The sequence below is a fragment of the Propithecus coquereli genome, unplaced genomic scaffold, assembly GCF_000956105.1.
Source record: "Propithecus coquereli isolate 6110/MARCELLA unplaced genomic scaffold, Pcoq_1.0 Scaffold62, whole genome shotgun sequence".
Classification (NCBI taxonomy): Eukaryota; Metazoa; Chordata; class Mammalia; order Primates; family Indriidae; genus Propithecus; species Propithecus coquereli.
The window spans coordinates 7,740,680-7,756,759 of NW_012152174.1; the positions used below are offsets into that span (position 1 = coordinate 7,740,680).

General features: G+C 36.3%; 1 protein-coding gene across 2 annotated transcripts in view; it reads left to right on the plus strand.

Annotated features, from left to right (window-relative positions):
- The window catches only part of DMXL1 (Dmx-like 1), a 159,549-nt gene that overhangs the window by 75,152 nt on the left and 68,317 nt on the right, over nucleotides 1-16,080 (plus strand). For both annotated transcript variants that reach the window (XM_012659552.1, XM_012659553.1), the window contains exons 19-25: nucleotides 609-716; nucleotides 8,255-8,424; nucleotides 8,856-8,953; nucleotides 9,947-10,112; nucleotides 10,936-11,197; nucleotides 12,591-13,684; nucleotides 14,149-14,340. In XM_012659552.1, coding sequence (XP_012515006.1) covers nucleotides 609-716; nucleotides 8,255-8,424; nucleotides 8,856-8,953; nucleotides 9,947-10,112; nucleotides 10,936-11,197; nucleotides 12,591-13,684; nucleotides 14,149-14,340 — 2,090 coding nt within the window. The remainder of the gene's footprint in view (nucleotides 1-608; nucleotides 717-8,254; nucleotides 8,425-8,855; nucleotides 8,954-9,946; nucleotides 10,113-10,935; nucleotides 11,198-12,590; nucleotides 13,685-14,148; nucleotides 14,341-16,080) is intronic.

Consider the following 16,080-nt stretch of genomic DNA (forward strand, 5'->3'; position numbering starts at 1 on the left):
GCTCAGGCTGGTCTCGAACTCCTGAGCTCAAACAATCCACCCACCTCAGCCTCCCAGAGTGCTAGGATTACAGGCGTGAGCCACCACACCCGGCCGAGATACTATTTTTTGATATGAATATGTTATAAGTGTTTTATGTTTTTAATTTTTACTTCAAAGTAGAAATCAGGCCCACCATGTAACTCTTTCTTCCAGTGTTAGCAGATTATCAGAACAGATACATGATTTGAATCAATGTGGAAAATATCACTGTAACATATGCCACAGAGAAGTATTTAAAATTTAGTCATGTTTTAATTTAAATAAGATTCAGATCAGAAAAGGTCAGATTATAAAGAATGCCCTAGACCCTGAATCATTTCGTTCTCTTCTTTATTGTTTTTCCAGTTATTAAACTATATTACTTTCTTCTGTAATGTAAAATTTTGTAGAAAAAAAATGTTAGAAAATTTTTGTACTAATAACTTCTTTTGTCAGTTTAAGAATATTTTGTGCCTATATTTGGTACTGTGACATATGCTGATTGTCAGAATTATTATTTGTGTTTCATTTACAAAATGATTTTTTACAAATAAAAATATGTAAATACTTTTCCCCTCTGGTTGTAGGTGGAGAAACTCTTGATGAATGTGGGTTAAAATTTCTTTTGGCTGTTCGACTCCATACCTTTCTTACAACTTCGCTTCCAGCCTATCGAGCGCAACTCCTTCACCAAGGTGATTTTGATAGTAATCTCTTAAGGGAAAATTAGGCGAATAGAAAAAGAGAGGCTTTGTGCCCTTTTAAACTTGTTTTGCCCAGGTACAATAATGATAACAAATTTGACACATTCTGAGTTTCCTTTATTTGTTAAAATGTTTATTTCATCTTAATCTTCTTTGCTTAAAACATTGGAGTTTTTAACAGTAGATGGAAAGAGTTAATGAAGAAATGGATATAGGGTAATTGGATATTCTGTGTTATGTTTTTAAATGCATGATATATTAAAGGCAAATTAGTATTGTTTCATTCTTTTTAATTTCTTCTTTAGATTGTCTTTTTTCTCTGTTTTTGGCATTTATCTATATTTAGCTTTCCCCTCAAAATTTGAGTAACATTTTTGATATAAAAATAATACATATTCAAATTTCAAATGTTTCGTAAAGAGTACTACAGAACTGATAAAATTAATATGTATTTCAGATACTATTTCAATAACATTAGTGTATTTCAGATATTCCTATATACTATTAGTCACAGCTGTCACAGTTAAAAGTGACAGAAATCTCACTTAAATTAACGTCAGCAAAACAGAGTATTTATTGGCTCCATGCCCAAGAAGTTCAAGAAATATGGCTGGCTTCCAGCATTATTAGATCTACAGGATTAAACAGTGTTACTGGGACTATGCAAGTTAATCTCTGTTCATTGGTCTCTGTCTCTTCCTCTCTCTTTTCTTCTGTATCCCTTTGTTTTTCTGTTTGCTTTCTTTCTGTCCTCATTTTGCATTTAGCTTTGAAAAAGTAAAGCTTACAATTATAAATCAAATTCTTTTTTAAAAAATATTACTGTAATTTGACAACTTACAATTTTCTATATTTATGAGGTACAAAGTAATGTTATATGTATAACTTATTCATCACCTAAAATATGCATCCTTTTTTGTGGTGGGAACATTTGAAATTTATTCTCTTAGCTTTTTGGAAATATACAATACCCTGTTATTAAATGTCACCATGCTGTGCAGTAGATCTCAAAAACTTATTTTTCTTAACTGAAGCTTTGTACCCTCAACCAGCATCTTCCTCCTACTCCCATTCCCTAGCCTCTGCTAACCACCATTCTACTTTCTGCTTCTGTAATTTTGATTGTTTTAGATTCCACATAAAAGTGAGATCATGTAGTATTTGTCTTTCTGTTCCTGGCTTATTTCATTTACCATAATGTCCTCCAGGTTCATCCATCTTATTGCAAATGACAGGAATTTCTTCCTTTTTAAGGCTGAGTAGTATTAATACTGCATTATATATTAGGCACACCTCCTTTTATTGTGCTTTGCTTTGTTGCATTTCACAGATAATTGCATTTTTTATAAATTGGAGGTTTGTGGCAGTGCTAGGTGAAGCAAGTCTTTTGGCACCATTTGTCAGAAAGCACGTGCTTACTTCATATCTCTATGTCACATTTTGGTAATTCTCTCAATATTTCAAACTTTTAAATTATTATTTCTATTATGGTGGTCTGTGATAAGTCATCTTTGATGTTACTATGATAATTGTTTTGGAGCGCCACAAATTATGCCCATGTAAGACAGTGAACTTAATAAATGTGAGTGTTCTGACTGCAGTACAGACTGGCCATTTCCTTGTCTCTCTCCTTCTCAGACCTCCCTGTTCACTGACACACAACCATTAATAACCCTACAGGCTGGGCGTGGTGGCTCACACCTTTATTTCCTAATGCTTTGAGAGGCTGAGGCAGGAAGATTGCATGAGGCTAGGAGTTCAAGACCAGCGTGGGCAACATAGCAAGACCCCCTCGCTACAGAAAAATAAAAAAAAGTCGCTGGGATTGGTGGTACACACCTGTAGTCCTAACTACTCAGGAGATTGAGGCAGGGGGATCATTTGAGCCCAGGAGTTCGAGGTTACAGTGAGCTATGATCATGTCACTGCACTCCAGCCTGGGTAACAGAGCGAGACCCTATCTCCCATACATACATACATAAACAAACAAATGATCCTATAGTGTCTTCTAAGTGTTCAAGTGAAAGGCAGAGTCATGTGTCTTTCAATTTAAATCAAAAGCTAGAAGTGATTAAGTTTAATGGGGAAGGCATGTTGAAAGCTGAGATAGGCTGAAAGCTAGATCCGTTGCACCAAACAATTAGCCAGGTTGTGAATGTGAAAGAAAATCTTAAATTTTTTCAGACTTGCTTTGTAGCCTAACATATGATCTATCTTGAAGAACGTTCCTCGTGTGTGTGAGAACAGTATGTATTCTGTTGCTATTTGATGGAATGTTCTGTATATGTCTTTAAAGTACATTTGATGTGAAGGACAAGACATTGGTCAGGTCCAATGTTTCCTTATAAATTTTATTTTTTCCCCTCCTCTACTCTGAAAGAAACCTTATACATTTTCTGTGTGTATGATCTGTGTGTTGTTGAAAGTGGAGTATTGGCGTCCCCTACTATTATTGTACTGAAATCTCTCTCTCCTTTCAGATCTTTTAATATTTGCTTTGTAGGTTTAGGTTCTCTGATACTGGGTACATGTATGTTTATAATAGTTACAGCCTCTGGATTAATGACCCAGTTATCATAATATAACATTCTTCTCTGTCTCCTTTGATTTTGTTTTGTTTTGTTTTGTTTTGTTTTTTGAGACAGAGTCTTACTGTGTTGCCCGGGCTAGAGTGCTGTGGCGTCATCCTAGCTCACAGCAACCTCAAACTCCTGGGCTCAAGCGATCCTCCTGCCTCAGCCTCCCAAGTAGCTGGGACTACAGGCATGCACCACCATGCCCGGCTAATTTTTTCTGTATATTTTTAGTTGTCCAATTAATTTCTTTCTATTTTTAGTAGAGACGGGGTCTCGCTCTTGCTCAGGCTGGTTTCGAACTCCTGAGCTCAAACAATCCGCCCGCCTCGGCCTCCCAGAGAGCTAGGATTACAGGCGTGAGCCATGCGCCTGGCCTCCTTTGAGTTTTTGACTTACTGTCTATCTGATATGAGTATAGCTACCCCTGTTCTCTTCTGGTTTCCATTTGTGTGGAGTATCTTTTTCTGTCCCTTCACTGGATGTGTGTTCCTAAAAGTGAGCTAGTCTCTTGTAGGCAGTGTATAGTAGAATCTTACTTTTATATCCATTCAGCTACTCTTGTCTTTTTATTGGAGATTTTGATTCATTTACATTTAAATTAATAATAAGAACTTACTGCCATTTTATAATTTATTTTCTAGTTGTTTTGAAGTTGTTCTAGTTTCTTTGTTCTTCTTGCTTTCTTTGTCATTTACTGGTTTTCTGTTGCGGTATGCTTTGAATCCTTTCCATTTATGTTTTGTGCATCTAGTATACATTTTTGCTTTTTGTTACCATGAGGTTTACATAAAACATACTTATAATGGGCTATTTCAAGCTGATAACAACTTAACTTTGATCCCATACAACTCCCCCATCCCCACATTTTATGTTTTGATGTCAGAATTTATATCATTTTATAATTTGTATCTCTTGACGTGTATTTTAGCTATAATTGTTTTTTAACAATTTTGTCTTTTAACCCTCATACTAGAGATAAATTTGCTTTACACACCACCATTGCAGTCCTAGAGTATTCTGAGTATGCTTGAGTTTTCTGCTTTCAAATATTTTATGTCACTAATTAGCGGCCTTTCATTTTAGCTTAAAGAACTCCTTTTAGCAATTCCTGTAAGGCAGGCCTAGTGGTAATGAACTCTCTTACCTTTTATTGGTCTGGGAAATTTTTTGTTTCTCCCTCATTTCTGAAGGTGAGCTTTGCAGGGCTAAGTATTCTTGGTTGGCAGTTTTTTGTTGTTGTTTGTTTTTTTCTTTCAGCACGTTGAATGTATCATTTCACTCTCCTGGCCTGCAGGGTTTCTGCTGAGAAACTCACTGGTAGCCATATTGGGACTCCCTTATATGTGATGTGCTTCTTATCTCTTGCTGCTCAGAATATTTTCTTTGTCTTTGATTTTTGGTACTTTGGTTATTATGTGTCTTAGTGGACTCCTCTGTGGATTGAAATTGATTGGAGACCTTTATGTTTCCTATACCTGCATGTTAGCATCTTTCCCCAGATTTGGGAAGTTTTCAGCCATTATTTCTTTAAATATGCTTTCTGGCCCTTTTTGTCCCTCCTTTCCTTCTGAAACTTCTATTATATGAAAATTAGGTCTCTTCGTGGTGTTTCATAATTCCTGTAGGCTTTCTTCATTCTTTTTTCTTTTGTTCCTCTGACTAGATATTTTCAAATGTTCTGTCTTGAGCTTGCTGATTCTTTCTTCTGCTTGATAACAAGCCTGTTATTGAAGCTTTCTATTGAATTTTTCAGTTCAGTTATTGTATTCTTCATCCCGAGGATTTCAATTAGGTTTTTGTTTCTATTTTTCTGTCCTCTTGTTTGTGTTTTTTTTCCTGAAGTTCATTTAATTTCCGTTCATATATTTGTGTACTTCACTGAACTTTTTAAGTGGATTATTTTAAATTCTTTGTTAGTCATTTCATAGATCTCTCTTTCTTTAGGGTTCAAATCTCTATTTATTAGTAGTTTCTTTTGGAGGTGTCACAGTTCCCTGATTCTTCACAATCCTCATGTCCTTGCTTTGGTGTCCACACATTTGAGGAGACAGCCACCCATTCTGGCCTTTACAGGTATTTTTTTGGCAGGGGTGGACTTTCACTATTTAGTCTAGCCTCTGATTACGCATAGGTCAGCTGGAAATGACCCCAGGCAGGTGGAGCTTGCTGTCAGGTTCTCTAGGTGGCTGGGCCCACTGCCTTTGTTTTGAGGTTAGGTGGTACTGCTGGCTGTGTTTTGTTCTATGAGACCACTGGCTGAACTCTGCAGTCGGTCAGAGCTGGCTGTGCAATCAATCAGAATTGCTGGCTGGGTCACAAGATTTGTTCACTGGCCAGAGAACATTGCTATTTTTATTCTGAAGTTAGACAGGACTGTGGGGTGGCCCCAAGGTTAGGCAGAGTTGCTACTCTGGATGGACAGGTCCAGAGCCTATGTTCTATAGAAATGCATAGTTGAGGCTTGCCTCTCTGCCTGGGTGGAGGCTTGGTATGGGCTCTGGGGCTGGGCCAAGCATCTGTTTGGCCTCCGAGGTCAGTCAAGTCTAGCCCCTGTACACTGCAGAAATGTGTTGTAACGAGTGTCTCCCTGACTGGGCAGGGCCTTGGAGTATGCTCTGAGTCTGGGCCCACTATTTAGACTCCTGAATCACCAGGTTCAACCTCTGTTCTCCACAGACATGCACTGTGGCTGGCATCTCAGGGTGGCCTTGCAGTGGGCTGAGTCTGGGTCATGCACTGTTTGGAGTCTCAGGTTAGACAGGTCTAATCCCTAAGCTCTATAGAAATGTACCAAGGCGACAGGTGTCTCCTTGCCTGGGCAGGGCCTTGGGGTGGTGTCTGAGTCTGAGTCAAGCTGTTGTTTGGACTTCTAGGTTGGGCAGTCCTAGCCCTTCAGCTTTTCTGAAATGCACTGAGGTAGACATCTCCTTGTCTGCGTGGGGCCTTGGAATGGGCTCTAAGGCTGGCCATCCAGGAATTCAAGCCAGGCTGAACTTCCTACCGTGTTTCTGAAAGTAACCAGCTCAGCTTTTGAGGGTGGGCTGTGGTGCTATGGTGTTGGCTGATACCTCTCATTGGGCACTACCAATGGCAGGAACACAGAGTTACCACGAGGATCTGTGTGCTGGTTGCTGTGAGCTCCACCTTCTTTCTTTGTTTCTACCCGACCTCAAGCAGTTTAGCTGTGCCATTGTCCCCAGTGTTCCTCATGAGGTGAGACCAGCATGGGCTTCCTAGAAAGTATCTGAGAATGCTAGAGAAGCTGGATATCTGCCCCCAGCTTTCTTTTCCCACTATAGAAACTCTGGATCCAGGGGAACCCGTTCTGTGTTGCACTGTACTGACTTGGAGGAGGAGGGGTGATGCACTCAAAGTGAGACAGCTACTTTTACCCTTGTGATGCAGTTTTTATTCGGTTCTGTGGTCCACGGAGGTGTCTCAGGCTCATTCCCAGGTTTGGGGGTTATTATTATTAAAAGGTGTTCTTGTCTGTGGATAGTTGCTAGATGAACTTTTGGGGGTGGGGGGAAGGTGTGTTAGTCTTTTTGGGCTTCTATAACAAAATAACTTAGACTCGGTAATTTATAAATAATAGAAATTTATTTTTTACATTTCTGGAGGCTGGGAAGTCCAAGATCAGGTGCCAGCAGAATCGGTGTTTAGTAAGGGTTTGATCTCTGCACCATAGATGATGCCCTGTTGCTGCATCCTCACATGGTGGGAAGGGCAAAAAGGACCAGCTAGTTCTCTTGAGCCATTTTGTGAGAGCATTAATCCCATTCATGCAGGCATGGTATAATTATCTCCTTAAGGCCCCACCTGTTAATACTGTTACATTGGGGATTAAGTTTCAACTTGAATTCTGGAGGGACACAAATATGCAAACATGGCATGGAGTGAAGCCTGGGACTTCCTGTTCTGCCTGCTTGGCTAATGTCTAAATCAAATTCTTTAATTATTTATGAAAATTTATTGAAGTTGCTAGATAATAGGGATCTAAAAATAATTTAGAATAATAGTCCATTCATGGCATAGTTTTTTTTTTAAATTTCTACTTTTCTATTTCCAAAGTCTTTGGTGTAGCAAGCATTTCAGATGACTTGGTATAGGATATTATTCCTTGGCATAGGTTATAAATTTGGTCCTATATCTCAAAGCTACATTTATAATTATAATAATCATTTACTTCACCCAGTAATGCTAAACAAATGGTATTCTGAAGAGAGAAAATAGAAGCTGAGCAGTAAATACCACATGTGCAGGCCATTAGATTGAGAGAATTGCTGACATAAATGATGTGGTATAACTATAAAAATATCTTATTACCAATATGGTGATATGAAAAATCATTATGTGCCAGATTCTATTCAAAATTTTAAACTATATTATTTCATTGAATCCTCAAAACTGTGTATAAAGGTAGTTCCATGATTATTTACATTTTGTATATGAAGAAATGGAGGCTTTAAGAGACTAAGGAACTTGCCCATGGTTATTTAGGTAGTTAGCAGTAGAGCTGGAATTTAATGTGTGTGTTCTGATTGTGGAGTCTTTGCAGCACTATTCTTAGTTCACCAAGTTATTCTGTTTACTTGATTTTTTTAATTTCATGGAATTATATCCAAAAAACAAATATTGACCAAAGAAGGGTGAGAAACAGCTTTGAAGAGAGAAACATACCAATATACAATAATGCTTTAAATTTTTATCATTTTCAAAAAAGCATTATGGGTAATAGAGAACAAAAATACTTCAGCACAGTGGTATTTACCATAAGCATTTTGTCTTTTCTTTTTTTAAAAAAATGTTAATTATATAAAATATATGCTCACTGGAGTGATAAGAGTTGTAAGTTTATACAATTATATTGCAAATATGGGGCACATATTTCTGATAATCATTGTGTAATTATATTTGTATTTCTTATAAACATTATTTTTTACATTTCTTCAGGCCTGTCTACTAGTCATTTTGCTTGGGCATTTCACTCAGTAGCAGAAGAAGAATTGCTGAACATGTTGCCAGCAATGCAGAAAGATGATCCCACTTGGTCTGAACTAAGAGCTATGGGTGTGGGATGGTGGGTCCGGAATACCCGCATCTTACGCAAATGCATAGAAAAAGTAAGTGTTTTATTTTGGTGTAAAAATGAATTAATATGTTTTGGATGTTTTTTCAGGTTGCATTCCATATCTCCTCTGCTATTACTCTTTCTCTACCTTTTTGTTTTTTTGCAAAGACAAGGTCTTGCTGTGTTGCCCAGGCTAGAGTGCAGTGGCACAATCATAGCTCACTGCAGCCTCAAACTCCTAGCCTCAAGCGATCCTCCTGTCTCAGCCTCACAACGTGCTGGGATTACAGGCATGAGCCACTGCACCCAGCCTATAAGTTACTTTTGTTATTTTATATATGCATACATGTATTCATATACATATTTTTTAAATTTATTGAACTTTTAATTAGATAATGTGTGCTAGTCTTGTATGTGAGGGAAATTATTTATTTACTTAAAAGCTGTTTCTGTACAATTTTGACCAGTATTTTCTGATTATAGGTAGCCAAAGCAGCCTTTTATAGAAAGAACGATCCTTTAGATGCTGCCATTTTTTACCTTGCAATGAAAAAGAAAGCTGTGATTTGGGGATTATATAGGTATGTAAGAAAACCGTGCTTCAAAGTGAAAACTGTTCATAGGGAGTAAATGTACAAAGTAAGATTTGTAGTTTTTGTTGATGTTGATTCGTGTAGATTCTTAGTTATTTTTGTATGTATAGAGAGATGTCATAGGGAAAAAGCCCAGTTTTCCAGAGTGGAAGAAACCTGATGAGGTCACTTCACTTTGTTTTCAGAATTGTCAGTCCAGAAACACATTCTTTGTTTATTTTAAGAACGTCTCATGATGCTCTTGTGAAACTACAGTAGTTAAAGCAGAAACTTACATTTGGGGTGGGGAATAGGATGAATTGGTAGAATCTGTAATATGCATATACCCTCTGTCCTATTGAAAGCACATGGGCCAGGTTATCCCTCAAAACTACCTCCCTCCTGTGGGCCCTGACTTCATTCCTGAGCTGAATTCACTTAGAATTTCTTTTTTACTTCTCAGCAAGACTGACGAACATGATGACCATAAATAATTCACTATTTGTTTGGGGTTTAGTTCCAGGTGATCCACATGAACAGCAACCTTTGGGGGAAAATTTTGGTGCCAGATCAATTTTTTAAGATACTGGATGTTTTAGGCTTGTTTTGAATCAGGGTGAATTTTTTAGATTTTGATCACTAAAGTCATTCTCATATAGGTGGCAAGGAAACGTTACTTACTAATGAATTTTAAGTGGTGAAGTAGCACAGAAGTTAATATAAATTATATATTTTTCATGGATTTAAAAGTAATTTTTTACCTACTACTAATGTGATTTTCTTTGTAATTTGAAAGAAAATTTTTTCAATAATCTCTGAGATTTATATGAAAAAATAAATGTTTACCTATTTTTTGCTGGGAAAAGAAGCAAACTACATAGTAATTTATGAACTGTCAAATGTTTCTATTGAGCCTTCAATTTTAAGTCGTAACCTTAGGAGATTGATTCTGCTGCAGAAAAATTGTATTCCAAAATTTTTATACTTTTTTCCCCTTTATAGATCTCAAAAAGACACCAGGATGACACAGTTTTTTGGACACAATTTTGAGGATGAACGATGGCGTAAAGCAGCTTTAAAGAATGCTTTTTCTTTGCTAGGCAAACAAAGATTTGAACATTCTGCAGCATTTTTTCTTTTAGCTGGTCGCCTCAGAGATGCAATTGAGGTAATGAATGGAACTTTAAATGGAAATACCATTATCATCCTTTTAAGCTCTTTAGGGCTTAAATTTTTATTTTTTAATTTCAACTGTAGTGGATATGACATAAGGCTAAATACATACCTAAAGTAACTGTTAATATTTTAAGTGATATTTTAAATTTTTTTCATTTAGCTTGAATGGTATTTATACAGAATTAAGATTAATTAGATTTTGTGGATTGGTACAGATAAGTAATTGATCTGGCTCTTAAGGATATTCATGAACAGGTTAAAAAAAAATTAAAAGGTTTGTCCTATCAGCTTAAACATATTTGAACCCATATCTGGCTGTCTTATTTGATGAATCTTAGAAAATTCTTAACTGTTTATTTCCCAGTAAACCTTAAAAAAATTATGAACATTTAAGATATCATAACATTTCTGTCACGTTGCCCTTTTGCTCAGTTTCATACAAGTAATTCAAAATAGCCTTTTATTTTGGAAACACTATAGTCTACTGGGATGCATGGAGAAGAGTAGAGTTTCAAGACTGAAATAAAATACATAGCTTGAATTGGTACTATTTAAAATTATCTAGTATTTCCTTATTAGGCTAATTCTTTTTGCAAATATTAAATATATATTTAATACTAACAGGTAGATTTACAAGTATTAACATAAATGTTGTCAAATAGATTTGCTAAAGCAAGCAGTATATGTTTTGTTTCTAATCCTTGTTTGCCAATTTTGGATATTTATAAAGCCTTTTTTCTAGTTATTAGTTGAGTTTATATAAAAATGAAAGCTGCCCCTGCTTATTTATAAACACTATTTCTCTTTTTATAAAGGTATGTCTGGAGAAACTGAATGACATTCAGTTGGCTCTCGTAATAGCAAGACTCTATGAGTCTGAATTTGATACATCTGCAACATATAAATCTATTTTACGTAAAAAAGTTTTGGGAATTGATTCTCCTGTCAAGGAACTCAGTTCATTGAACATAAATATACATTATGATCCTTTTCTTCGGAGTATGGCATATTGGATTTTGGAAGATTATAGTGGTGCTCTGGAAACATTAATAAAGCAACCTATCAGAGAGGATGATGGTAAGCTGCATTTCTAAGATGTTAATAATTAAGAGTGTTACTGGTACTTGCTGGATGTGCAGACCATTCCGTTGGTTGCTAAGGATAATGCAGACAAATTGAATTTCATAGTCTTAGGACTTTATGGTTTGCTAGAGGACACAGGGTTATATACACACACACACTGTTTTGTTTTTTGTTTTCAGAAAGATAAATCCTTTGAAAACCAAGAACTATGAACTTCTTATTTTTATGAAATAGATATTGAGCATAAATATTGTCAACACTTGAATATAAACATTTTGAAGAAATACTTACATAAAGCCAGTTTTTTTATCTTAGGTTGAATTTAATGTGTTAATCAGCTTTATAATTCTTATAGTAAAAATGTATTTAATATAAAGGAAGTTGACTTAAGTAATATGATAGAAAATCTTAAGCTAAATAAACTCTTAGCTGTCTTGTTCATGAGGTAAGTGAGGTAGAGATTTTTTTTGATATACCATTTTGGGCTCTACTTCTGCTTTTACTTTTAGAAATTCTCTCTGCTAAAGTCTTCCTAGAGGCTAGTGTAAGATGGAATTCTTTATATAAATTTATGTAAATGTAATGGAATTTGCTTTTCACCTATTTTTCCATAGGTAGAATTGAATTGTGTCTCTAACTGGTGTAGTAGATGTCATATCATTTGGAATAGTAATTGGAAAAGGTTCTAGTTCATATTTTTTTGTGTGGCATCATTTAATCAGGAAATATCATGTGCCTTCTAACTTATGAGAAAGCCATGTAACTCATTTGTTTGAGTCTCCCAGCCATCTGAGCTAAAGATTTTCAAACTGACCTCTATGTAATGAAGGGGAAAACAAAACACCCTTTCTAGCCAGTTTCTTATACTTACACATATTCTTACAAAAAATGTGTTTTGATTTGACATTAATACATGTTTACATACTTTAGAGCCAATTAAACCCATATTCTTCTAGAAGAAAATTACAAAAGGTAATAGTGTCTTGGACCAGGATGATAGGAGTGGAGGCAGAGAAAAGTAGTTGGATTTGGGACATGATTTTAAGGTTGACTAGACAGGACTGGATTGGATATGGAGCCTGAAGGAATCAGGAGTCATGGATAACTCCTCAGTTTTTAGCTTGAGCAATAGGTAAATTAAATGGGGAAGCGTAGTTTTATATCAAGAAGCCTTCTCTGATAAGGTGAACTTTGACCAAAGAACTGGTTAAAATGAGTAAGTTAATCAAGTAGATATCTGGGTAAAGAGTGGTTGGATCAGTGGGACACTAAATAAAAATACCCTGAGGCAAAAAAGTGTCTACATGCAAGTGGAAATGTAGGTCTCAGTATATAGGAGTTTAGAGTTTTACTGAGAAAATGACTCATAAAATGAATTTACTTTCAGATCAAGTCATGATGTCATCCTGTAATCCCACAGTTTTTAATTTCTACAATTACCTAAGAACACATCCTCTTTTGCTGAGACGTCATTTTGGATCAACTGATATGTTTTCCACACACATGGGTCTAGCAGGAAAAAGTGGACTGGCAGGAACAATTAATTTAAATGAAAGAAGATTATTTTTTACTACTGCCAGTGCTCATTTAAAAGCTGGCTGCCCCATGTTGGCTTTGGAAGTATTATCAAAGATGCCCAAAGTTATCAAGAAAACAAAACCTTTTTGTAGAGCATCTAGTTTTCTGGATACTAGTAAAGACTGTTCTCCTTCTTCACCATTAAAGTTGGATACAGGGGAAGATAAGTCTTCTGCTGTTGATTGGTCACAGTCACTGATGAATGGTTTTGGATCTTCTTCAGAGGGTTCCTCAGAGAAGCAATCAAACTCCACTCTTTCTTTTGACTGGAGCCAACCAAGTATTGTATTTCAGGATGACTCTTTAGAGTTAAAATGGGACAGTGATAATGACGAGGAAAATGAGGATCTCCCTATTGCAATGAAAGAACTGAAACCTTTACAGAGAAAAATAGATAAAAAATTAGAGGAAATAAGTTCTAATTACACAGAATCTTTCAGCACACTAGATGAAAATGACATCTTAAATCCATCAGAAGATATAATTGCAGTTCAGTTAAAATTTAGAGCATGTTTAAAGATTCTCACAGTCGAACTTCGTACTTTATCTACTGGTTATGAAATAGATGGTGGGAAATTGCGTTACCAACTATACCACTGGCTTGAAAAAGAGGTAATAGCTCTTCAGAGGACTTGTGACTTCTGCTCAGATGGTGAAGAACTACAGTCTGCAGTTGGCAAAAATGGAGATGGATTTGAATTAAATGAGGATGCTGAAGATTTGCTTCACCAAACAAAAGTGAAACAACTGAGAGAAAATTTTCAGGAAAAAAGACAGTGGCTCTTGAAATATCAGTCACTCTTGAGGATGTTTCTTAGTTACTGCATACTTCATGGATCCCATGGTGGGGGTCTTGCATCTGTGAGAATGGAATTGATTTTGCTTTTACAAGAATCTCAGCAGGTATGTAACTTATATGATAGTAAAAAAATAGCACATCCGAAACAGTTTTTGGTGTTTTCTTTTGGTTTTGAGTATTAAAACTATTGATTTTCTGCATTACAGTTGCTTTAGGGAATGCTCCCTTTTGTGTGGGCCTTCGTATTAAAAATTTGTAGAGATGAGTATGTATTTCAGTCTGAGGGTAATTCAGTATCAGGCCTTATGGCCTGCTTAATCCATACTCCAGTCTTGTATGGATGCTTTGTGAGGTGATGAGCTTCTCCTTACTAAAATAGGGTATTCCATTATTTTTAAATACGATTTGTAGAATGTTGACTTTCTCAGGTCCCTTCTAATTCTCAAAATTTCTACTATGCTTTCAGTTTTTAATTGTTTAGAAGTGTTTCAAAGAGCCCCCTGAATTACTTAAGTAATGGATTGTGACTATAAATAGTTCATTAAATTTTCTTTCCTCTCTTTCTAAGGAAACGTCAGAACCACTATTTCCTAGCCCTCTGTCAGAGCAAACCTCAGTGCCTCTCCTCTTCGCTTGTACAGCCAGTGCCAAAACAGTAGTTGCCAACCCATTACTACACCTTAGTAATCTAACACATGATATTCTACATGCCATCATAAACTTAGATTCACCACCCCATCCTGATATCCAAAGCAATAAGGTAAGTATAGTTGGTCTTAAGCTTGTAATTTACCTATATATAATGATAAAACTACAAGTTGGGTGTTAAGTCTTTTCTTAAAAACAATTTTAAACATCAGACTAGACATAGCTAGTGTTACATTGCCAAGTTTATATTGATTCTAATTAAAGACAGCTTCTGTTATAGACCAGGCCTAACTTACTTGTGTTACTTATACCCAATAGGGTACTTTAATTTTTTATCAAAATGCTAGTTATTTAGTCTTAGTTAGATGCTTTATTAAAATATGAGTCATTTCTTTAGTAGTACATTTAGCCAAAAAAACTGATGGAACCTTATCTAATGCTTAACTAATCATATTGTTATAGTTAATTATCTAATTAAGTGTAGCATCCTAGGCATCATCACTCTATTTTATCTATTGTTAAAATCACATTTCATATTTTATCTTTACTCTCCAGACATATTGAAATCCTTGGAATATGACCTTTGACCAAGTTTGACTATTTTTTAATATCTCCTTAGTTTTTTCCCTCATCATCATTTGGTTTTTCCCACCTTACAGGTTACAGTATCACACCAGTTTAATTTTCTGCTTGACTCTCCTTCCACAGTTTTACCCTTTTGGATAACCTTATTCCTTGTAATTGAATTTCACTACTTTTCCTGTATTGCTTTGTAGTATAAATGCCCATAGTGCTTATTATACAATTCGGAATTTAATTTACTTCAGATTCTGCTCATTTCAGCCAAGCTATATTCCTTATTTAACTTTAATTATAGCATAACTGTGGTGTATCAGTTATCTTTTGCTGCTTAAGAACTGCCCTAAAATATTAGTGGCTTAAAAAATGCCATCGTTTATTTTGTTCATGATTCTGTGGGTTGCTTTATCAGTTCTTCTGGTTTGGGCCAGCTGGACTGATGTTTGGACTCTCTTAATTGCGTTTGATCAGCTGGTGGGTTGACTGGATTCTAGATGATCTAGGATGGCATCATTTACATTTCTGGTGGTTGGCAGACTGTTGACAGGGCAGACAGGAGAATCTGGGTCATACGTGTCTCATCCTCCAGCAGACAAGCCTAATATATTAGTCTGGGTTCTCCAGAGAAACAGACTCGATAGGATGTGTGTGTGTGGAGAGAGAAAGAGAGATTTATTATGAGGAATTGGCTCCTGTGACTATGGAGGCTGTGAAGTCCCAAGATCTGCAGTTGGCAAGCTGGAGACCCAGGAGAGCTGATGGTGTAGTTCCAGTCTGAGTCTGAAGGCCTGAGAACCAGGAAAGCCTAAGGTGTAAGTTCTGGTCTGGAAGTCAACAGGCTTGAGACCCAAGAAGAGCTGATGTTTCAGTTCAAATCAGAAGACAGACGAATGCCCTAGCTCAATGCAGTTAGGCAGAAGGAGTTACCTCTTATTTGGCCTTCTTGTTCTAGTCAGGTCTTCCAGTTGATTGGATGATGCCCACCCACATTACAGAGCACAATCTGCTTTAATTAGTTTACTGATTCAAATGTTTATCTCATCTTGAAGCACCTCACTGACACGCCGAAAATAATGTTTGACCAAATGTCAGTGTACCCCATGGCCCAGTCACACCTAGATTCTCTTTCACATGGTGGTTGCAGGGGTTTAAGAGCAGAAAGAATATAATTTGCAAGGCCTTTTGAGGTGTAGGTTCAGAACTTACACATCACTTCTGTTGTGTGCTCTTGATTAAAGCAAGTTACAAGACTAGCTCAGATTCAATAAGTGGA